General features: G+C 37.7%; 3 protein-coding genes across 3 annotated transcripts; 1 reads left to right on the top strand and 2 right to left on the bottom strand.

The window, feature by feature from the left end:
• Window positions 1-363: 363 nt before the first annotated feature.
• On the bottom strand, window positions 364-2,290 carry LOC146487219 (putative G-protein coupled receptor 45). The gene has a single exon (XM_085084824.1). The coding sequence runs from the start codon at window positions 2,288-2,290 to the stop codon at window positions 1,352-1,354; it is 939 nt and encodes a 312-aa protein (XP_084940950.1). The 3' UTR covers window positions 364-1,351.
• Window positions 2,291-10,365: 8,075 nt separating this feature from the next.
• Window positions 10,366-11,966, top strand: LOC146487220 (melanocortin receptor 4-like). The gene has a single exon (XM_085084833.1). It carries the CDS (start codon window positions 10,366-10,368, stop codon window positions 11,302-11,304), a length of 939 nt encoding a protein of 312 aa, XP_084940959.1. The 3' UTR covers window positions 11,305-11,966.
• Window positions 11,967-20,285: 8,319 nt separating this feature from the next.
• Window positions 20,286-21,221, bottom strand: LOC146487221 (melanocyte-stimulating hormone receptor-like). The gene has a single exon (XM_085084845.1). The coding sequence runs from the start codon at window positions 21,219-21,221 to the stop codon at window positions 20,286-20,288; it is 936 nt and encodes a 311-aa protein (XP_084940971.1).
• Window positions 21,222-25,465: the final 4,244 nt, after the last annotated feature.

The raw sequence follows: 25,465 nt of genomic DNA on the forward strand, positions 1-25,465 counted from the left end.
TTTTACCTTCGACTCGAAAATCAATGCTTGCATTGCATTTTGTAATGTATTCAGCATGGCAAAGATAAAAACCAAAAAGAAAACAGCAAAAAAATTAGTAGTGTTTGTTTATCTGGGATATTCATCGTTGTGGAAAACGCTTTAGCTGGAAAAGTTCAGTCACAGAAAGCCCTTACAAAGCAAATTGTTCAAAATTAATCTTTTTCAATAAAATACTTAAAAAAGAGTATAAAGAACAATTTTTTAGCTCAAGTCTTTGATTAGAATGTTACAGTTGCAACACTCTTCTTGACCACTTTCCAATCGAATTTGTATAAATGTCAAGTTCCCGGCCACGTTCATTAGAGATATTTACAAGTGCATTCAGCCTTGACATCGCAGGATGTTTTTTACGGAAGATGGAAAGTTTCTTGGCGGACGTAAAACCTAAAGTCATGACAAAAAAAAAGTGCTTTTTCACTAATTTCACAATATTTACTTTAAATACAGAAAAGCTTTGTTTAGCTTACAAATTCGAGTCAATAAATTATTTGAAAAGGATTTCACTGTAAAAAATAAACGCTAAAACTGAAACACGTCTCGACCGCTCAGGGGCTATTCTCAATTTCATGGCAAAATGCAATTAATTGTGAGCAGAACACTTAGTACTTACACGTGCATATATAGAAGCAATAAGAAATATATGAAAACGTCATTCGCTTTTAGCGTACATATATTTGTCATCGGTAAAACAGCTTTCAAAGGAAGTGATTAGTTCCTGGTAAAAAAAGCTACAAAAACAATTTTGTGGCACATATCATCTGAAAGTTTTTGAGGGAGCATAACCAAAAGCCCGTTCAGACATATTTTGGAGGCCTTTTTTGGTGAAATAAGTGAAATCAGCGAGTGCACGCAATGCTAGAAACAGCTGGCTGGAGTTCTAAAGGCTTAAAATCTAGGTCAGTGGTAGGAAAGAGGATTTGAAAGCGGGGCCTCCAGCGTTACAGGTCCAAGTGTGTCATGTACTATGCCACACGTCAAAACATAAAGACGGTTGGAAAGGGGAGAGCGGTGGGTAGTTTATAAAGAAACTGTCGGACTACGTCTGTGGGGGGTGGGTGGACGTGGTGGTTTTTCTTTTTTCTTTTTTTTACTACACAGGTGAGGTAAATTAGCCACTGGTAAGACATACATAAGCTGACGTTTCAGCGTTAGCCCTTGGTCAGGTAAGTGCGCGTTAAGGTGAAAAATATGTGATGGTCCTATTTCAGAAAATTAAATCTCTAACATGTCCTCTAACATAGGAATAAGCAGAGTCTCACTGCGCCATCCTAGCTCCCCCAAAACTGTTGGCCTACTTTGAATCTTTCAGTTAAGCCGAAGAGCACCATAGTTGCTTGATAATACTTTTGACAGCTTGTCTCACCTCTCTCATCTTCCAGCAGTAAAGAAGCGGGTTTAATGACGAGTTAAGGAAAACTAAAGTGAAAGTAAATTTGCTGACGATACCAAGAGAGGGATATGGCCGTGCACTTGCAGACGACACAATTAAGAACACACCATTTGGTAGGTAACAAAGAACTAATGTCAATTGCAGCCACAGTGAACTGGAAACTGCCTTTCTGTAGCGCGCTATGTTGAGCTGACTTGACTGGCTTGACAATTCAAACTCTTGAACTTCATTTTGGCGTTGACGGAGTTTCAGAAAAATTTTTGTGTAAGAAACACTAGAGGTTGTTAAACATACCGTGGTCAATATCTGACTGTACTTAACAGCGATTTCATTACTTTTAACGTACATCGTGGAAAAGACGATAGAAATTACACATAGCGTAGTTAAAAACATGTAAGTTCGCCTCAAAGTCACAACTTGTCTGTATTTGAGTCCCAACGACAGGGCGAGAAGCCGGTCCACACTTATTGCGGTCATAATCAACAAAGACATTCCACACAAAATATAACCTGTTACTACAAGTGAAACAAATATGTGGCGACAGAAATTCCAATGTTCGAAGATGGTAGACATCCAAAAGATGACAGCGAGGGGCTCCGAAACAAGACCAACACAGAGGTCAGATATCGCCAGACAGCGAAGTAAGAGTTTGGACGGCGGATGAAGCGAATTCTCTTTGTGAAGGGCGACTAGGATCAGAGTATTCCCCAGAAACGCAGTAACAGACAGAAAAATGTTCACCGCGGAAACCGCAAGACCTGTTACCCTGTTGTATTCAAAACTATTGTAACCTGCTGAGCAGAACAGCTCTTCTTTTTTCATTTCTCCTCCATTTTCAGTGAAATTTGCTATGGCCATGTTACTGCAATATGAATACTTTTAGTTGTAGCCGTAGGCCTGAAGCTTATTTATAGAACCAGAATTCACCCAACTTGACGTATATTCATTGCTTTTGCAGGTGTGAAAATCAAATATTGTTTAATTACACTTCCTCCTGTTGTATGATTTACCGACGTCCATGAGCCCAAATAAAAATTATGGAATTATAATTAAATGTCTAATTTCCGAAAAAGAGATGTACCTTTTAAAAATACATTCATTTTTTTTAAATGGCAACGTTACAATAAAGAGGAAAACTCTCCTTCAAGTTCTTAAAAATAATTCTTCGGTGCAAAACAGAGCTGGGGATTTTTGTTACTGATTTTTCAAAACGTTCGTGTCTCGTTCAATTCCATTATCGCTTCGGGCACTTAAAACTAGAAATACGTGACTCGCAAAACCTCGCGAAGCTGGGGCTGGGTGGAAAACCCTCCTTACTCGTACTGTAGCATCAAATGAGGAGATTACGTAAAAGGGGCATAGGAATTTTTTTATGAGCATGGTCTTTTCGTAGTTCCACAGGCTAGTTTGCGGTTGAAAATCTATTTCTGACGCGACGTAATGTACAACGGGCGTGCAGCGCTGTCGTGTTCGATGAATTTATTTCCCACGGAAAATTATTTAACCGCGTCCACAAACGTGTATTTTCTTCAATGCAATCTTTCACAAAAAAGATTTCTAAAAGAAAGGGAAAATATTGTGGAGAGATAGTTCTGTATCCAGTGAATATTGATGAACATTGCAGTTGAAATTTGATCATGCACGCATATTTTTTCCGATGTATGCAAATTGTGCTCCACACGACGGCAGACAGTCTGACGTCATTCTGCGGTTGAAAATCTATTTCTGACGCGACGTAATGTACAACGGGCGTGCAGCGCTGTCGTGTTCGATGAATTTATTTCCCACGGAAAATTATTTTACCGCGGCCAAAAAACGTGTAATTTCTTCAATTCAATCTTTCACAAAAAAAGATTTTTAAAAGAAAGGGAAAAGATTCTGGAGAGATAGTTCTGTATCCAGTGAATATTGATGAACATTGCAGCTGAAATTTGATCATGCACGCATATTTTTTCCGATGTATGCAAATTTTTTTCAGACGACGCCAGACAGTCTGACGTCATTCATACTTTGTTTGCGCACTGTTGCCAGGCAACAGCACGGACACCTTCACGGAAATATATAAACATACATACATACATATATATAAATATATGTTCGGCTCGAATTCGCACGGCTTAGCTCCCGAGCGCAGCCTTCGGCGGGCCTTCGGCCCGACAAATTTATTAACCTCGCTACGCTCGGGCCTTCGGCCCTCGCTTCGCGAGGAATAAACTATCCACATATTTGGCGCCAAAAACACTTCCTGACAATCCATAAAAGTTGCGTTTTCCTGTCGGTGCTAATCACGAATGTGAGCATGAAGCACCTACAGTTATACGTTAAATATCATGGAGTCGTAGGATGGCCGAGAAGACTAAAATTTCAACCCAAGCGAATTTATCTTTTCGCTGTTGCTCTTTTCGACTCTTTGCTAAAGATTCATAATCTCTTAGCTCTGTGATCGCAAGCTCTAAATCTCTGACTTTCTTCAAAAATAATTTCTTTATTAAGAACTGTTAATTTTTTAACATACAATTTGTTCTCCAATCTTCTGCCTCTTACTTATTCATAGTTAAAGGGGAAGTATCACGCAAATTTGCAGTCATTTCAAAAGCCAAAAATGTTTGTCTGTCAGCAGAAACAAAGAAATAAAGAAATAATTGTCAAGTTTGTCATAAATCATCGCCCCAGTGTAATAAAACTAATAAATCTGTCGATTAGTACCTCTGGCCAGAGACAGAGTAGGCCGGTATGAATTGCCGGAAACTTGAAACATGTTAGGCTAATGTATTTCATTTTCTCGCATTTTCGTTTCCAAAATGCACTAGAACAGATCAGGAGTTTTTCCTTTTAAGAATTGGGCTGATTTCTTTCCTCTCGTCATTCTAGAATTATTTGGCAGCTGATTGAAGGTCTCATTTCATTATTTTTAACAAAATATACCAAAAACCCCATGATACTTCCCCTTTAAAGTACCTAATCATTCACTCTTGTATTTCTTGTGAGAAATCCTAATTTCATATAAGCATCGTGGTTTCGTTTGGGTTTCCACGCCATTTTTTACCTTCGACTGAAAACCTGTGCTTGTATTGTATTTTGTTACGTTTGCAGCACGGCAAAGATAAAAATCAAAAACAAAACAACAACAACAACAACAAAAATGAGTAGCGTTTGTTTAACTAGGATATTCGTCGTTTTTGGAAAATGCTTTAGATGGAAAAGTTGAGTCACCGAAATCCATTATCAGGCAAATTGTTCAAAATTAATCTTTTTCGATAAAATACTTAAAAAGGAGTATAAAGAACATTTTTTAATCATTATTTTTAGTCTTTAATTAGAATGCCTCAGTTGCAACACTCTTCTTGACCACTTTGTAATCGAATTTGTATAAATGGCAAGTTCCCGGCCACATTCATTAGATATATTTACAAATACATTCAGCTTTGACATCGTAGGATGTTTTTTTACGGAAGATGGAAAGTTTATTTGTGGACGGAAAACGTAAAGTTAAGACAAAAAAAAGTGCTTTGCACTAATTTCGCAATATTTACCTTAAATACAGAAAAGCTTTGTTTAGCTTACAAATTCGAGTCAATAAATTATTTAAAAAGCATTTCACTGTAAAAATAAAGCTAAAAAAGAAAGAAATCTTGACCGCTCAGCGGCCTATCTCAATTTCAAGGCTAACATGTATATATATAAATAAAAATGCAATTAATTATCAGCAGAACACTAAGTATTTACACGTGCATATATAAAAGCAATAAGAAGTATGAAAACCTCTTTCGCTTTTAGCGTATATCCATATATTTTTACCTCAAAAACAGCTTCCTGAGGAAGCGACAATTTCCTGGTAAAATAAGGCACAAACACAATTTTGGTCACATATTATTTGAAAGTTTTTGAGGAATCATAACCAAAAGCCCGTTCAGGCATATTTTGGAGAAATTTGTGATTTTTATGAAAAAGGTTAAATCAGCGAGTGAACACAATGCCAGAAAAAGCTGGTCTCCCCCTCCCCCAAGGAAAACATTTGCGAGTTATTGCGTGCGCTTCGGCGTTATCGCTGCTGTACAATATAATTTAGACCTGAGGCAGCAAGAATCCAGACATTGGCATCGCGGACGACGTGAAAGGGAACTGGTAGCGAATGCTGTTTCCCCCTTTAAATTATTTGACGTCAGTGTGTCAAGTCACAAACGCCTATAGAAAGGCTTTGCTATTCGCAAGTAAAGCAGAAATACGCCATATATAGGACAACAAGCAAAGTCCTGTTGCCTTAAGTGACGTTCTCAGATTCTTTAATTAAAGATTCTTATGTTTCAATTTCCCATGCAATGAGACCCCCATGAAATAGGCCAAATCACGTTATTAGGAGCCTCTATGATCCTCTATCTGTTTTAATTCCTTCAGTCAACACTTTCCCGAGTTGATTAATTTTTAAAACTTATTTTTTCGGCCACGAAAAGGTAACACGTATGACGATTTAATTGTGCGACTGATCTTCTTTGATTGGGTATTTATAATGTGGGCATTACAAAGGTCCTCTAAGGCCCTTTCCTAAAATGAATCTACTTGAGAAAGGCTTGGCTGCAAGACTTGTTGAAGAGATACATATTCAAGAACCCCTATTTACTGCCAAAGCGACCGAATGTTGAATTGAAGAGTTCCAAGGACTCAAAAACTCAGTCATTGGTATGAAAGAGGATTTGAAATCGGGACCTCCGGTGTTACGTGTCTCATCTACTATGCCACGCCAAAACCTAAAGACGGTTGGAATGAGGGGGGAAGGGGTAGTTTCTGAAGAAATTGTGGAGTTGCGTCTGTGGGGGAGGGGGGAAGTGATGGTTTTATTAACTGCTTTGATTAGGTAAGTTAGCCACTGTTAAGAGATACATAAGGTCACGTTCCATCGTTAGCCCTTGGTCAGGTAGGGGCGCGTTGACGCGAAAAATATGTGATGTACCTATTTCAGAAAATTAAATCTCTAACATGTCCTCTAACATAAAAAAAAATAAGCAGGATCTCAGCTTTAAATATTTAAAAAGAAATCTTCATTATTTCATCAGTAAGTGTTTATGAAATTTTTAAATAGATTAAATATATCAATAAATAGAAATGCGCCATCCCAGCTCATCCAAAACGGTTGGCCTACTTTGCACATTTCAGTTAAGCCGAACAGCACAATAGTTGCTTAATAATACTCTTTACAGCTTGCCTCACCTCTCTCATCTTCCAGCAGTAAAGAAGCGGGTTTAATGACGAGTTTAGGAAAACTAAAGTGTAAGTAAATTTGATAAGAAGAGAGGGATATGGCCGTGCACTTGCAGTCGACACAATTATGAACACACCATTTGGTAGGTAACAAACAACTAATGTAAATTGCAGCCACAATGCACAGGACACTGCCTCTCTGTATCGCGCAATGTTCAGCTGACTTGATTGGCTTGGAACTTCAAACTCTTCAACAGCAGTTTGGCGTTGACGGTGTTTCAGAAAAATTTCATTTCTTTTCACGTACATCGTTGAAAAGACGATAGAAATTACAAAAAAACATGACTAAAAAAATGGAAAACTGAACCATCGGAGCGAAGACAAGAAGCAACAAAAACGACCCAGATATTTAACCTATGGCGTCAACTCCGGGAAAGAACCAGGAACACACGGGGTGGGGCACCACTGCGCCATTCCTGCTCCCCTCACACTGTAGGCGTACTTTGAAAATTTCAGTTAAGCCGGACTACACCAAAGTTGCTTGATTGTCTTCTTAACAGCTTGCCTCAGTTCTCTTATCTTCCAACAGTAAAGAAGCGGGTTTAAAGACGAGTTTAAGAAAACAAAAGTCAGACCAATTTTGTTGACCAGAGAAAGAAATGGAGATATTCTACTTTTGGACGTCAAAAATATTACCAGACCGGTAAGTAACAAACAACTAACGTCAACTGCAGCCATAGTGCACTGGAAACTGCCTTTCTGTATCGCGCTATGTTGAGCTGGTTTGATTGACTTGGCAATTTTAACTCTTGAACTTCATTTTGGCGTTGACGGAGTTTCAGAAAAATTTTTGTGAAAGAAACGCTTGAGGTTGTTAAACATACCGTGGTCAATATCTGAATGTACCTAGCAGCAATTTCATTACTTTTCACGTACAACGTTGAAAAGACGATAGAAATTACACAAAGCGTAGTTATAAACGTGTACGTTCGCCTCAAAGTCACAACTTGTCTGTATTTGAGTCCCAAAGACAAGGTGAGAAGCGGGTCCACACTTATTGCGGTGATAATCGACAGAGACATTCCACACAAAATATAACTTGTTACTACAAGTGAAACAAATATGTGGTGACAGAAATTCCAACGTTCGAAGATGGTAGACATCCAATAGATGACAGCGAGGGGCTCCGAAACAAGACCAACGCAGAGGTTGGATATCGCCAGACAGCGAAGTAAGAGTTTGGACGGCGGATGAAGTGAATTCTCTTTGTGAAGGGCGACTAGGATCAGAGTATTCCCCAGAAATGCAGTAACAGACGGAAAAATGTTCACCGCGGAAACCGCAAGTCCTGTTACCCAGCTGTATACATAACTATTGTAACCTGCTGAGCAAAACAGCTCTTCATTTTTCATTTCTCCTTCATTTTCAGTGAAATTTGCTATCGCCATGTTACTGCAATGTGAATACTGGTAGTTGTAGTCGTAGGCCTGAAGCTCATTTGTACATCCAGAAGTGATTCACCCAGCTAGGCGTCTAGTATCAGAACGTTCCCCAGAAATGTAATAAAGTACAGAAAAATGTTTAAAGACACTACAAGGTTTGTCAACTGTCTATTGACAATCGCCACGTTCCTGTCAAATGCCGAATATCTGTACTGAGTTGCACTCAAATACCTTAAGCCTACATATTACAATTCAGTATCCGCCCAGCGGCACGTAGATTATCGCTTTTTTATGTGACAAAATCATTACTGTTACACTTCCATCCGGCTGTGTATTTTGTCTCTTTCATAAAGTCAAATAAGAACGAGAGGATTATTTGACATATTATTAAAAAAAAAAAACAATTGCAGAAAATTTATTTTTTATCAAAATCCCCTCTTCCGTTTTTCAAGAAAAACTTTTTATTGGCAAAGGCCGATGATATCAATAGTCTAGCAACTCTCGTAAGCCTTTAATTGTTTTAATTGTGTAGCTAAAACTATTTTTTTTAGGGTTGGGGGTATTTTTCTGTTGTTTGTACTATTCGGTTTTTTAGAAGGGTTGTAAGCCCATCGTGTGAGAGCTGCAAAAATAGCCCCCAAAAATCATTTTCCTGCTTAATTTTGATTACATTCATGAATTTCTTACTTAATGTTAAAATAAACTTTTCAAGTTTTGCATCCGTAAACAAATTTCAGCATCTTTTGTGCGCCCATCTTCTTGTCATCGGTTATTACGACTGTGAGAAGAGAACAGTTGTAGTTATGTAATCACAGATGCAAGATATCCGAGGAAAATATGGCACATAAAGATTTTTTTTCGCTTTGCTGTTGCTCGGAGCTTAAGGGTAAAGAGCTTCTTCAAATATATGTTAAAAAAAAAAAAAACTTCTGGTAGAAAACAGATCGATCTCCTTTATGTGACTCAGACATCTAACATCTAAGCCCTTGCTTAACATTATATTTTCTGTCACTGAAGAAATTCTGAGCCAATTTTAACTGCTCTTCAAATTCTACTAGACCAAATTTATAAATTGAATGCCTTTTTTTCTTCAGAAAAGTAGCTCCGGTAGGTAGGTAGATATGTGAAATTTTGTCCGCTATGTTAAGCAAAGGCATGATTAACGTGTGTATGACAATTTACCAATTCACAACAATCAATGTTTGTTCGTCAAAAAAGCCAATATCCGTCAGTTTCTAAAATTTCAGTTTTCAATGAGAATGTTAGGCTAGGTACAAAAAAAAGTACATTTGTTAAAACGAGAAACATTCATGTCTGAGTCACATAAAGGAGATCGATCTGTTGTCTACCAGAAGTGTTTTTTTTTTTTTAATATATATTTGAAGCAGTTCTTTACCCTTACGCTGCGAGCAACAGCAAAATAGAAAATAAAATCCTTATCTGAAAAACTCTCCCCGGATATCTTGCATCTGTGTTAACATAACTACAAGTGTTCTCTTCTCACAGTCGTAATTAACGATGACAAGAAGATGGGCGCACAAAAGATGCAGAAATTTGTTTGCGGATGTTAAACATGAAAAGTTTATTTTAACATTAAGTAAGAAATTCATGAATGTAATCAAAATTAAGCAGGAAAATGATTTTCAGGGGCTATTTTTGCAGCTCTCACGTCTCACACGATTGGCTTACAACCCTTCTAGAAAACCGAATAGAACAAACAACAGAATAATACCGCCAAACCCTAAAAAAAAAAGCAGTTGCTACACAATTAAAACAATCACAAGCTTACGAGACTTGCTAGACTATTGATATTATCGGCTATCGCGCAAGAAATTTCTTGAAAAACGGAAGAAGGGATTTTAATAAAAAAAATAAATTTTCTGCAATTGTTTTCTTTTAATAATGTGTCAAATAATCCTCTCGTTCTTATTTGACTTTATGAAAGAGACAAAATACACAGCCGGATGAAAGCGCTAACAGTATTGATTTTGTCACATAAAAAAGCGATAATCTACGTGCTGCTGGGCGGATACTGAATTGTAATATGTAGGCTTGAGGTCTTTGAATGCAACTCAGTACAGATATTCGGCATTTGACAAGAACATGGCGATTGTAAATAGACAGTTGACAAACCTTGTAGTGTCTTTGGACATTTTTCTGTTCATTACTACATTTCTGGGGAACGTTCTGATACTAGACGCCTAGCTGGGTGAATCACTTCTCACTCTTCTGGATGTATAAATGAGCTTCAGGCCTACGACTACAACTACCAGTATTTACATTGCAGTAATTAACATGGCGATAGCAAATTTCACTGAAAATGAAGGAGAACTGAAAAATGAAGAGCTGTTCTGCTCAGCAGGTTACAATAGTTTTGAGTACAGCAGGGTAACAGGCCTTGCGGTTTCTGCGGTGAACATTTTTCTGTCTGTTACGGCATTCCTGGGGAATTCTCTGATCCTGGTCGCCCTTCACAAAGAGAATTCGCTTCATCCACCGTCCAAACTCCTACTTCGCGCTCTGGCGATATCTGACCTCTGTGTTGGTCTTGTTTCGGAGCCCCTCGCTGTCATCTTTTGGATGTCTACCATCTACGAAGGTTGGGATTTCTGTCGCCACATATTTGTTTCACTTATAGTAACAGGTTATATTTTGTGTGGAATGTCTTTGTTGATTATGACCGCAATAAGTGTGGACCGGCTTCTCGCCCTGTCGTTGGGACTAAAATACAGACAAGTTGTAACTTTGAGGCGAACGTACATGTTTTTAACTACGCTTTGTGTAATTTCTATCGTCTTTTCCACGATGTACGTGAAAAGTAATGAAATCGCTGTTAAGTACAGTCAGATATTGACCACCGTATGTTTAACAACCTCTAGTGTTTCTTACACAAAAATTTTTCTGAAACTCCGTCAACGCCAAAATGAAGTTCAAGAGTTTGAATTGTCAAGCCAATCAAGTCAGCTCAACATAGCGCGATTCAGAAAAGCAGTTTCCAGTTCACTGTGGCTGCAATTGACATTAGTTCTTTGTTACCTACCAAATGGTGTGTTCTTAATTGTGTCGTCTGCAAGTGCACGGCCATATCCCTCTCTTGGTATCGTCAGCAAATTTACTTTCACTTTAGTTTTCCTAAACTCGTCATTAAACCCGCTTCTTTACTGTTGGAAGATGAGAGAGGTGAGACAAGCTGTAAAAAGTATTATCAAGCAACTATGGTGCTGTTCGGCTTAACTGAAAGATTCAAAGTAGGCCAACAGTTTTGGGGGAGCTAGGATGGCGCAGTGAGACTCTGCTTATTCCTATGTTAGAGGACATGTTAGAGATTTAATTTTCTGAAATAGGACCATCACATATTTTTTACCTTAACGCGCACTTACCTGACCAAGGGCTAACGCTGAAACGTCAGCTTATGTATGTCTTACCAGTGGCTAATTTATCTCACCTGTGTAGTAAAAAAAAAGAAAAAAGAAAAACCACCACGTCCACCCACCCCCCACAGACGTAGCCCGACAGTTTCTTTATAAACTACCCACCGTTCTCCCCTTTCCAACCGTCTTTATGTTTTGACGTGTGGCATAGTACATGACACACTTGGACCTGTAACGCTGGAGGCCCCGCTTTCAAATCCTCTTTCCTACCACTGACCTAGATTTTAAGCCTTTAGAACTCCAGCCAGCTGTTTCTAGCATTGCGTGCACTCGCTGATTTCACTTATTTCACCAAAAAAGGCCTCCAAAATATGTCTGAACGGGCTTTTGGTTATGCTCCCTCAAAAACTTTCAGATGATATGTGCCACAAAATTGTTTTTGTAGCTTTTTTTTTACCAGGGACTAATCACTTCCTTTGAAAGCTGTTGTACCGATGACAAATCTATGTACGCTAAAAGCGAATGACGTTTTCATATTTCTTATTGCTTCTATATAAGCATGTGTAAGTACTTAGTGTTCTGCTCACAATCAATTGGATTTTGCCATAAAATTGAGAATAGCCACTGAGCGGTCGAGACGTGTTTCGGTTTTAGCGTTTATTTTTTACAGTGAAATCCTTTTCAAATAATTTATTGACTCGAATTTGTAAGCTAAACAAAGCTTTTCTGTATTTAAAGTAAATATTGTGAAATTAGTGAAAAAGCACTTTGTTTTGTCATGACTTTAGGTTTTACTTCCGCCAAGAAACTTTCCATCTTCCGTAAAAAACATCCTGCGATGTCAAAGCTGAGTCACCACTTGTAAGTATATCTAACTGATGAATGTGGCCGGGAACTTGACATTTATACAAATTCGATTGGAAAGTGGTCAAGAAGAGTGTTGCAACTGTAGCATTCTAATCAAAGACTTGAGCTAAAAAATTGTTCTTTACACTCTTTTTTAAGTATTTTATTGAAAAAGATTAATTTTGAACAATTTGTCTTGTAAGGGCTTTCTGTGACTGAACTTTTCCAGGTAAAGCGTTTTCCAAAACGATGAATATCCCAGATAAACAGACACTACTTATTTTTTTGCTGTTTGGTTTTTGATTTTTATCTTTGCCATGCTGCATACATTACAAAATGCAATACAAGCATTGATTTTCGAGTCGAAAGTAAAAAATGGCGTGAAAACCTAAACGAAATCACGAGGTTTATGCGAAGTTAGGTTTCCTCACAAAATACAAGATTGAATGATCAGCTGCTTTAACTATGGATGAAGAGAAGGCAGAAGATCGAAGAACAAATTGTATGTTAAAAAGTTAATAGTTCTTAATTAGGAAACTATTTTTTAGGACGCATGAGATGTAGAGCTGGTGATATCAGAACTAAGAGATTATGAATCTTTAGCAAAGAGTCGGAAAGAGAAAGAGCGAAAAGTTAAATCCACTTGGGTTGCAATTTTAGTCTTCTCGGCCATCTTACAACTCCATTATATTTAACGGATAACTGCAGGTGCTTGATGCTCACATTCGTGATTAGCACAACTTGTATGGACTGGCAGAAAGTGTTTTTGGCGGCCAAAAGAGTGGATAGTTAATATTAAGAGCCCGAAGTGATAATGGAATTGAACGAGACACGAACGTTTTGAAAAATCAGTCACAAGAATCCCCAGCTCTGTTTTGCACAAAAGAATTATTTTAATTTAAGAATTAGAGGCAGGGTTTTCTTCTTTTATTGCTACGTTGCTATGTGAAAAAAAAATGAATATATTTTGCAAAAAGGTACATCTTATTTTTGGAAATTTGACATTTAATTAAAATTCCATAATTTTTATTTATGTTGATGGACATGGGTAAATTATACAACAGAAGGAAGTAAACATATGCTAAACAGTGCTAATGTTAGGGAGATTATGATTTGAATTTCCAAAATAGGGATCTCTCATTTACCAGTCAGATCTACGTATACCATGCACGATTTTGTTTTGACTGTGTAGAAACTTGGATTTCTTCAGGAGGCTCAATTTGGTTGCAAAGTTTTTAATGACTTCTTTCAGATCAGGTATCCAGCTCATGTTTTGATCCAAGGTAACACCCAGAAGGCTGGCCGTAGCCTTGTATTCAATAATGGACTTGCCAATATAAATGGAAGGCAGCGGACCAATATGCCGAGCTTTGGAGAGTAACATTACATCGCACTTGCCAGGATGTGGAGTGAGGCGGTTGTTAACACACCAAGTGTAAAATTCTTTCAGGGCGCAATATACCAGAGTATATTGTATATTAGTCTCATTCAGAAGTCAGATTTATGTATATCATGCACGAAACGTTATCAAAGTTTGACTCTGGGGTTCATGTTATTCAACACTGGAGAATGAAGCGAGAACGTGGATGAAGTGAAGAATACTTGTGAGGGGCGACTAGGATCAGAGTATCTTTTTAAAACGCAATGGACAGAAACTGTTTACTGACACTGCGCATGCAAGGCTTGTCAAATGATGGTGTGTCATCAGTTTAATCTGCTTAACATGAAAGCAGTATTTCAACAGTTTCGTTGTTACCACATGGTCCTATTCAACGTCAATTCTCTGCAAATGAACCACCTCCCAAGCTTTTATCGTGAAGTCTTGAAACAGTGGCAAAGCACAAAACAGGCCTTTCAAAACGACACATCTCCCCACGATGAAATAATTTGGAACAACCGCAACATAAAAATCGAAGGTAAAACGCGTTTTTATAAAGATTGGTTCGAAAAAAATATATTCTACGTATTGAAGACCTTCTACAAAATGACGGAAATTTCCTGTCTTTTAATCAATTCTCCGAAAAATTTCATCTTGAAGCGCCGTTTACTTTATATTTTGGATTGATCAATTCTATTTCGACTAAACGGAAATTAGCAATAAAAAGAACTCCCCGGCAATTGTCGGAAAATGATAACAAAATAAACATTATCTCTACCAAAAACGTATACTCCGTTATGATAAAAAACACTTTTTTTACCCCCCCCCCACCCCCCCCCCCCCTAAACAGAGTTTATGACTTACCCTTTCAGATAAAAAATGACATAAAGATATCAATGTTCCAATATAAGATCATTCATAATATTCTTCCAACAAAAGTTAGCCTTTTTAAAGCCAAAATTTCAGATAATGACATATGCCCTCAATGTCTCACTGACAGGCATTCTTTAGATCACATGTTCTTACACTGCTTTTTAACTTTATCTTTTTGGAATTTATTTCAAAACTGGTGGTCCAGTAAAACTAAGGAAAATATCACATTATCAAACAGCATGATTTTATATGGAATTTTTGACAATAAGATGCACATGTACGCTTTAAACTACACACTCCTTCTCGCAAAATTCTCCATATATTGCAAATGCTTACACGATGAAAAACTGTTTCGACAGTTTTCTGTCACTCTTAATACAAAAAGTTAATATACAAAGAGGAATTGCTATTCAAAACAACAAAGTTACTAAATTCACTGAAATATATGGAATTTTTTTTGTAATTATTTTTTTCTTTAAACACGTGATTTTTGTCGTTACTTGTTTTTTTCTTTCCCCTGTAAGTATGATAATATACATATGTACCGTACATAAAATCTATTGTAACTTACGTATATACTTCAAAATATCTTGTAAAACGCTACTGTCTATATGTACTTTGTATAGTTTACTGTTACTGTTTCTTGTAAATACTAACTCTAACAAAATATTCTAATAAAAAAAAAATGGTCCTGTTTGATATCATTGAATATCTCACTTTGTACTCACGGGTCCAAAGTACATATTTGCACCAGCAGCTCTACATATTGAAAGTGAATGTATGAAAATTCATGCATTTGATATATTCACCCTCATCTCATCACCTCTACGGGTACATTATCAATTCACAAAATGATCAGCTCCCAGTTAGCTTGATAGCTTAATAGGCGATCTCCGAGTTCCATTGGACCTTATTATGAAAGCGAGGCTAAGTGCAAAGCTTTTATTATGAAAAATAGTTTTCATTCATATGCAAACAGAACTAATTTTTATATGAAAAGTTTTGCATTTACCCTCGCTTCCATAATGAGGTTCACACAACTCGGAAATGGCCTATTGGTAGAGCACTGCACCGGTATCGCAGAGGTCATGGGTTTGAATCCCGTTCAAGCCTGATTTTTTTTTTCAGGCTTTCTTTTCGCAGCTGCTATGTTGCTTACATAACTGTGATGATCATTCGCTTATTCATAGCTCCACATATTATCGCTGCTTTTTGTTAGAGACAAAATCGATATTGTTACACGTAAATGACGTCCAACTTCTGTGTATTTAATTATTCCATGAATCAAATAAAAACGACTACATTATTGGAAACTAGCTATAGTGTCATCTCGAAAAATCAGATAAACCTATTTCAGAAAATTAAATCTCTAACATAAAAATAAGGAGGAAAATCCCGCTCCCAATTTCTTAATTTCAAGCCTTTGTCTAATGTTGAAAATACTCACAAATTTCCAATCTTAACTGCATGTTGGACTTCCATGATCAACTTTGTACACGTAAAATAAAGTTTTACATCCCACAGTTTATCCCCAACGATTTCTGCAGACACTTTCCTCTCGCTAGTAATTACAGACGCCAATATTGTGGACCGAGCTTGTAGTATATTACGAACCCATAATATGACCAGCTCCCAGTTGGCTTGATAGCTCAGTTTGTAGAGCACTACACCGGCATCGCAGAGGTCATGGGTCAGTCGAATCCCGTTCAAGCCTGAATTTATTTCAGGCTTTCTTTTCGCAACTCCTTAAGTTGCGTAGTAACTGCGAGGATCTTTCTTCTACTTGACCTTTCATCCGCAGTTCGAAAATAAATGTTTTATATATTTACATTAAAGTATACTAATATGACTGCAACGTGATTTTTTTCTTTCGTTGCTTGTGACCCACTACTTGGTCCCGTTATATTTCCACAGCAACTTGCATTGGCAAATGCAGGGGGAGGGTCTGAGGGGTCCTGTCCCCTCCCTGCTTTGTGGAGGGAAGAAAACTAAAATATCGCAGCAAGGACAAGAACCAACGAAAACGACCCAGATCAGTTTAACCTATGTCGTCAACTCCGGGAAAGAACCAGGAACACACGGGGTGGGGTACCACTACGCCATTGCTGCTCCACTCACACTGTAGGCCTACTTTGCAAATTTCAGTTCCTTGATTTTCTTCTTAACAGCTTGCCTCCCTTCTCTCATTTTCCAATAGTAAAGAAGCGGGTTTAATGACGAGTTTAAGAAAACAAAAGTTAGTGAAATTTTGTTGACCAGAGAAAGAAATGGAGATATTCTACTTTTGGTCGTCAAAAATGTTACCAGACCGTTTGGTAGGTAACAAACAACTAACGTCAACTGCAGCCACAGTGCACAGGAAACTGCCTTTCTGTATCGCGCTATTTTGAGCTGACTTGATTGGCTTGACAATTCAAACTCTTGAACTTCATTTTGGCGTTGACGGAGTTTCAGAAAAATTTTTGTGAAAGAAACGCTTGAGGTTGTTAAACATACCGTGGTCAATATCTGACTGTACTGAACAGCGATTTCATTACTTTTCACGTACATCGTTGAAAAGACGATAGAAATTACACAAAACGTAGTTAAAAACATGTAAGTTCGCCTCAAAGTCACAACTTGTCTGTATTCAAGTCTCAACGACAGGGCGAGAAGCCGGTCCACACTTATTGCGGTCATAATCAACAAAGACATTCCACAAAAATTCCAACGTTCGAAGATGGTAGACATCCAAAAGATGACAGCGAGGGGCACCGAAACAAGACCAACACAGAGGTCGGATATCGCCAGACAGCGAAACAAGAGTTTGGACGGAGTTTGGTCGCTCCTCTTTGTGAAGGGCGAGTAGGATCAGGGTATTCCCCAGAAATGCAGTAACAGACAGAAAAATGTTCACCGCGGAAACTGCAAGGCTTCTTAACCTGTTGTCTGCGTCACTATTTAAATCTGCCGAGCAGAACAGCTCTTCATATTTCATTTCTCTTCCATTTTCAGTGATATTTGCAATCGCCATGTCACTGCAATATGAATACCGGTTGCTGTAGTCGTAGGCCTGAAGCTTATTTATAGACCCAGAATTCAACCAGCTTGACTTATAATCATTGCTTTTGCAGGTGTTAAAATCCAATGTTGTCTTGTTACACTTCCTTCTGTTGTATAATTTACCCACGTCCATCAACATCAATAAAAATTATGGAATTTTAATTAAGTGTCAAATTTCCTCAAATAAGGTGTACCTTTTTGCAAAATATATTCATTTTTTTTTTTCACATAGCAACGTAGCAATAAAGAAGAAAACCCTGCCTCTTATTCTTAAATTAAAATAATTCTTTTCTGCAAAACAGAGCTGGGGATTCTTGTGACTGATTTTTCAAAATGTTCGTGTCTCGTTCAATTCTATTATCACTTCGGGCACTTAATATAAACTATCCACTCTTTTGGCCGCCAAAAACACTTTCTGCCAGTCCATACAAGTTGTGCTAATCACGAATGTGAGCATCAAGCACCTGCAGTTATCCGTTAAATATAATGGATAGGTAAGATGGCCGAGAAGACTAAAATTGCAACCCAAGTGAATTTATCTTTTCGCTCTTTCTCTTTTCAAATCTCTGCTATAGATTCATAATCTCTTAGTTCTGATATCACCAGCTCTACATCTCTGGCGTCCTAAAAAATAGTTTCGTAATTAAGGACTATTAACTTTTTAACATCCAATTTTTTCTTCGACCTTCTGCCTTTTCTTCATCCATAGTTAAAGCAGCTGATCATTCAATCTTGTATTTTGTGAGGAAACCTAATTTCGCATAAACCTCGTGATTTCGTTTAAGTTTTCACGCCATTTTTTACCTTCGACTCGAAAATCAATGCTTGCATTGCATTTTGTAATGTATTAAGCATGGCAAAGATAAAAACCAAAAAGAAAACAGCAAAAAAATTAGTAGTGTTTGTTTATCTGAGATATTCATCGTTTTGGAAAACGCTTTAGCTGGAAAATTTCAGTCACAGAAATCCACTATAAGGCAAATTGTTCAAAATTAATCTTTTTCAATAAAATACCTAAAAAAGAGTATATTAAAGAACAATTTTTTAGCTCAAGTCTTTGATTAGAATGCTACAGTTGCAACACTCTTCTTGACCACTTTGCAATCGAATTTGTATAAATGGCAAGTTCCCGGCCACATCCATTAGATATATTTACAAGTGCACTCAGCTTTGACATCGAAGGATGTTTTTTACGGAAGATGGAAAGTTTCTTGGCTGACGTGAAACCTAAAGTCATGACAAAAAGAAGTGCTTTTTCACTAATTTCACAATATTTACTTTAAATACAGAAAAGCTTTGTTTAGCTTACAAATTCGAGTCAATAAATTATTTGAAAAGGATTTCACTGTAAAAAATAAACGCTAAAACTGAAACACGTCTCGACCGCTCAGGGGCTATTCTCAATTTCATGGCAAAATCCAATTAATTGTGAGCAGAACACTTCGTACTTACACGTGCATATATAGAAGCAATAAGAAATATATGAAAACGTCATTCGCTTTTAGCGTACATATATTTGTCATCGGTAACACAGCTTTCAAAGGAAGTGATTAGTTCCTGGTAAAAAAAGCTACGAAAACAATTTTTTGGCACAAATCGTCTGAAAGTTTTTGAGGGAGCATAACCAAAAGCCCGTTCAGACATATTTTGGAGGCCTTTTTTGGTGAAATAAGTGAAATCAGCGAGTGCACGCAATGCTAGAAACAGCTGGCTGGAGTTCTAAAGGCTTAAAATCTAGGTCAGTGGTAGGAAAGAGGATTTGAAAGCGGGGCCTCCAGCGTTACAGGTCCAAGTGTGTCATGTACTATGCCACACGTCAAAACATAAAGACGGTTGGAAAGGGGAGAGCGGTGGGTAGTTTATAAAGAAACTGTCGGACTACGTCTGTGGGGGGTTGGTGGACGTGGTGGTTTTTCTTTTTTCTTTTTTTTACTACACAGGTGAGGTAAATTAGCCACTGGTAAGACATACATAAGCTGACGTTTCAGCGTTAGCCGTTGGTCAGGTAAGTGCGCGTTAAGGTGAAAAATATGTGATGGTCTTATTTCAGAAAATTAAATATCTAACATGTCCTCTAACATAGGAATAAGCAGAGTCTCACTGCGCCATCCTAGCTCCCCCAAAACTGTTGGCCTACTTTGAATCTTTCAGTTAAGCCGAACAGCACCATAGTTGCTTGATAATACTTTTTACAGCTTGTCTCACCTCTCTCATCTTCCAGCAGTAAAGAAGCGGGTTTAATGACGAGTTTAGGAAAACTAAAGTGAAAGTGAATTTGCTGACGATACCAAGAGAGGGATATGGCCGTGCAGTTGCAGACGACACAATTATGGAGACACCATTTGGTAGGTAACAAACAACTAATGTCAACTGCAGCCACAATACACAGGAAACTGCCTTTCTGTATCGCGCTATGTTGAGCTGACTTTATTCAAACTCTTGAACAGCAGTTTGGCGTTGACGGTGTTTCAGAAAAATTTCATTACTTTTCACGTACATCGCTGAAAAGACGATAGAAATTACACAAAACATGACTAAAAAAATGGAAAACTGAACCATCGGAGCGAAGGCAAGAACCAACAAAAACGACCCAGATATTTAACCTATGGCGTCAACTCCAGGAAAGAACCAGGAACACACGGAGTGGGGCACCACTACGCCATTCCTGCTCCTCTCACACTGTAGGCCTACTTTGAAAATTTCAGTTAAGCCGAACTACACCAAAGTTGCTTGATTGTCTTCTTAACAGCTTGCCTCAGTTCTCTCATCTTCCAACAGTAAAGAAGCGGGTTTAATGACGAGTTTAAGAAAACTAAAGTCAGACCAATTTTGTTGACCAGAGAAAGAAATGGAGATATTCTACTTTTGGACGTCAAAAATGTAACCAGACCGTTTGGTAAGTAACAAACAACTAACGTCAACTGCAGCCATAGTGCACTAGAAACTGCCTTTCTGTATCGCGCTATGTTGAGCTGGTTTGATTGACGTGGCAAGTTAAACTCTTGAACTTCATTTTGGCGTTGACGGAGTTTCAGAAAAATTTTTGTGAAAGAAGCGCTTGAGGTTGTTAAACATACCGTGGTCAATATCTGAGTGTACCTAGCAGCAATTTCATTACTTGTCACGTACATCGTTGAAAAGACGATAGAAATTACACAAAGCGTAGTTATAAACGAGTAAGTTCGCCTCAAAGTCACAACTTGTCTGTATTTGAGTCCCAAAGACAAGGCGAGAAGCCGGTCCACACTTATTGCGGTCATAATCGACAAAGACATTCCACACAAAATATAACTTGTTACTACAAGTGAAACAAATATGTGGGGACAGAAATTCCAACGTTCGAAGATGGTAGACATCCAATAGATGACAGCGAGGGGCTCCGAAACAAGACCAACGCAGAGGTCGGATATCGCCAGACAGCGAAGTAAGAGTTTGGACGGCGGATGCAGCGAATTCTCTTTGTGAAGGGCGACTAGGATCAGAGTATTCCCCAGAAATGCAGTAACAGAAAGAAAAATGTTCACCGCGGAAACCGCAAGGCCTGTTACCCTGCTGTATACATAACTATTGTAACCTGCTGAGCAAAATAGCTCTTCAGTTTTCATTTCTCCTTCATTTTCAGTGAAATTTGCTATCGCCATGTTACTGTAATGTGAATACTGGTAGTTGTAGTCGTAGGCCTGAAGCTCATTTATACATCCAGAAGTGATTCACCCAACTAGACGTCTAGTATCAGAACGTTCCCCAGAAATGTGGTAGTAAACAGAGAAATGTTTAAAGACACTACAAGGTTTGTCAACTGTCTATTTACAATCGCCATGTTCCTGTCAAATGCCAAATATCTGTACTGAGTTGCACTCAAAGACCTTAAGCCTGCATATTATAATTCAGTATCCGCCCAGCGGCACGTAGATTATCGCTTTTTTTTATGTGACAAAATCAATACTGTTAGCGCTTCCATCCCGCTGTGTATTTTGTCTCTTTCATAAAGTCAAATAAGAACGAGAGGATTATTTGACACATTAAAAAAAAAAAAAAAACAATTGCAGAATATTTATTTTTTATCAAAATCCCTTCTTCCGTTTTTCAAGAAAAACTTTTTATTGGCAAAGGCCAATAGTGTAGCAACTCTCGTAAGCTTGTAATTGTTTTAATTGTGTAGCAACTGCTATTTTTTTTTAGGGGGTGGAGGTATTTTTCTGTCGTTTGTTCTATTCGGTTTCCTAGAAGGGTTGTAAGCCAATCGTGTGAGACGTGAGAGTTGCAAAAATAGTCCCCAAATATCATTTTTCTGTTTAATTTTGATTACATTCATGAATTTCTTACTTAATGTTAAAATAAACTTTTCAAGTTTTACATCCGTAAACAAATTTCTGCATCTTTTGTGCGCCCATCTTCTTGTCATCGGTAATTACGACTGTGAGAAGATAACAGTTGTAGTTATGTTATCACAGATGCAAGATATCCGAGGAGAATTTTGCACGTAAAGATTTTTTTTCCCTTTGCTGTTGCTCGGAGCTTAAGGGTAAAGAGCTTCTTCAAATATATATTAAAAAAAAAAAACATCTGGTAGAAAACAGATCGATCTCCTTTATGTGACTCAGACATGAATGTTTCTCGTTTTAACAAATGTACTTTTTTTTGTATCTAACCAAACATTCTCATTAAAAACTGAGATTTTAGAAACTGACGGATATTGGGTTTTTCGACGAACAAACATTGATTGTTGTGAATTGGTAAGTTGTCATACACACGTTAATCACGCCCTTGCTTAACATAGCGGACAAAATTTCACATATCTACGTACCTACCGTACCTACCTTTCTGAATAAATAAAGGCATTCAATTTATAAATTTGGTCTAGTAGAATTTGATAAGCAGTTAAAATTGGCTCAGAATTTCGTCAGTGACAGAAAATATAATAATAAAGTCAATTAACAGAACTAAATAAATAATGCGACGTATGTTATATACATTAAAATAATATATACACATATTAATTTCTACTGCGGATGTAAAAATAGCAGTGAAGTTTTTAATTAAAGAAGTGAATGCCATTTAAGCAATAGAGGACTTTTTCCGTGTTTACATAGCCTCATCTAAACACGAGGGGGGTTGGGAGAATTCGAGACAGTTATGCAAAACTTGCATAACTTTCGAGAATTCTCCCAACTCCCCGAGTGTTTAGATGAGGCTATGTAAACACGCGAAAAAAGTCCTCTACTGCTTTTATAAAATATATCTAAAAAAATAACTTGACAAATGAAGGGAAATTTTGTTTATTTATTTCTTGATTGAAATAGATGTTCTCAGTACACGCTCTGGACAATCATATTTGTTACTAGCCAATGAAAACGCGCATCTGACAACACATGAACCAATTAAAATTTGCGCTATAAAAGTCAAAATGAAGTTGAAATTTGTGGCAAGCGTCAGCGAGCTCCGTGTGGATGACGGCGATTTCAGCTTTGAATTCTCGTAAATCTTACAGAAAAATACCGAACATTCGGTGAAAACTAGAAAAAATGTTCAAAATATACAATTCTGTAAGGAAAAAAACTTCAAGATGAGGAGTTTATTTAAGCTGAAAATGAATGTCACTATGCATGGTCGCTCTTGAAAGTTACGCAAACTTGCCCGATGTGGCTGCCTGAGATCGCTGAGAAGTCGAATCGCTCATCGTGCCTTGTGAAGTTTTGCTGTTTAGGAATCATAGCAAAGGCAGCAGATCCAGACTGTGAAGTTGTTGCTGGTAATAGTAATCGTAACAGTAGATTATTACGCTGAGAAATTCTCAGAGAAAATACATTTTATACAAATTTGACAGCCAAAACACGGCAACCGGCCGTACAAGGTTTGATTTGAAGCATTTATAGTCTGTAGCATATAGTTTGGTGTTCGTTTTCGTGTACATTTTTTGAATAAAGAATGTCCTTTAGAGAATGTTATTGTGGTACTCAGATGCAAAAATTACCTTGAAAAACGTTTACTGCGTATTTGTTGCATATTTTGTCGTCTTCACTTGAGCTCGCTCGACGAGGTCGTCCAGCGAGGCAGGAAAAGCGCTGTGGTTCTTCTTTCGTTTGCTTTTTTTCCCTTGGGCTCAGGGAGGAGGAGATAGGCAAACCCCGATCAAAATTTTGGGAAATTTTTCTTCATTTCCTTAACAGTTTTACCTGAAATTGCTTTGCGAGTCTTACGAAAGCTTTGAATGTTTTCAAATTGTGCCGGGAGACACAGAAAGCGTGACTTCACAACCGTGTTTACATACTCTCATCTAAACACACCTATCGACCAATGAGAGCGCGTCTACTATCTCAAATATTTTATAAAAGTGGTTAGGAATGGCTTGAGAATCTGTCAGCATGTTTGCATCACTCGAAGAAAAAAACAAATTGAACGCGGGAAACTGTACTCTTGTTCACCATTGGTGAAAGCAGTGGCGGATGCAGACGGCTTCAGGTAAATGGGAGGCCCGCTCTCGATCACGTGACTCGCTTCTCTTCGTGAAAAGAAATATCTCGACTCCTCGACCCTACGTACGAGCCTCGGTTTCGGTCTAAAAAATAAGTGGGGTTGGACCCCTCCAATAGATCAGCCATTGATGAAATGAACACACTATCAGGAACGTACATACATACATACATACATACATACATACATACATACATACATACATACATACATACACACACACACACACACACACACACACACACACACACACACACACACACACACATGTGCACTCACCGTTGCACACTTACGGGGACATTCATATGTAAACACACCAGGAAAGTGGGGACTGTTCAAATTATGGGGACATTTTCGAGTCCCCACGGAAAAAGTCCCCTTAAATAGGTAGTTCTTTGAAAATAGACCACCATAATGAGGACCCCTGAAGAGTCCCCACAAGTTGGTCCATAGAACACACATATTGAGTCCTCACAAGAAGGTAAAAAACAGAACCTCGAAAAAAATTATCTTTTTGCCTTGTAGCACATTAAGAAGTGCCCAAGAAAACCATAACGATACTTAGATTAACGAAAAAAAAATTTTTTAGTGGTTTACACACTACAATTCTGCATGAAGAACACACACTGTGTGTAATGTACACACCACTGTACCTGACTTATATGTAGAGTTTTCAAGTGTACTTTGAAAAAAAGCCTTTAGTGTTTAATGTAAGTATCTTAAATTTATTTTATGGGTTTTTTTTAGCACCTCTTAAAGTTCTTTGTGATAAAGAAAATAGTGTTCTTCAGTTTTTTTCCTTTTTCACCTTCTTGTGAGGACTCAAGGTGTGTGTTCTGTTAACCAAAGTACAGGCCGACCTATTTTGCGGGTCTTTTTTCACGACTAGGACAAACACCCACTACAGAACAAAAGAAGAGCCTGTTTCTTTTGGGGAATACAGAGTTGACATGTACATCATCATAATGTTCCCCTTTGGTCTAAGAATTAATAATTATCTTGCTCAAGGATTTTTAGTGAACCTGGAATCCTTTCACATCTTAGCTTGTCAGTTTCCTGAAACTGTCTTAATTATATAAGTATGTTATGGCTTTTTAGGGGGGCACCTCTAAATGCGCTTTGAGGTTAAAAAAAATTCTTTTGGAGCTTTTGTTTTTTCACCTTCTAGTGAGGACTCAAAGTGTGTGTTCTGTGAACCTAGTTAAGGGGACTTATGATGGGGTCCCCATTATGCTGGTCTACTTCTAAAGAAATAGTTACTACAGGAAGTGCAGGAGCTGTTTTACAAAAGGTGACCCTGTGTCTCAGACTAAAAATGATAATCATAATTACTATTTTGTTATTATTACTATTATTATTATAATTATTATTATTATAATTATTATTATTATTATTATTATTATTATTATTA

This window comes from Pavona decussata, unplaced genomic scaffold (genome assembly GCF_977016875.1).
Source record: "Pavona decussata unplaced genomic scaffold, jaPavDecu1.1 SCAFFOLD_16, whole genome shotgun sequence".
Taxonomy (NCBI): Eukaryota; Metazoa; Cnidaria; class Anthozoa; order Scleractinia; family Agariciidae; genus Pavona; species Pavona decussata.

Excerpts from the sequence above, each read along its gene's own strand:
- LOC146487219 (XM_085084824.1), bottom strand. The coding sequence starts at position 2,290 with ATGGCCATAGCAAATTTCACTGAAAATGGAGGAGAAATGAAAAAAGAA.
- LOC146487220 (XM_085084833.1), top strand. The coding sequence starts at position 10,366 with ATGGCGATAGCAAATTTCACTGAAAATGAAGGAGAACTGAAAAATGAA.
- LOC146487221 (XM_085084845.1), bottom strand. The coding sequence starts at position 21,221 with ATGGCGATAGCAAATTTCACTGAAAATGAAGGAGAAATGAAAACTGAA.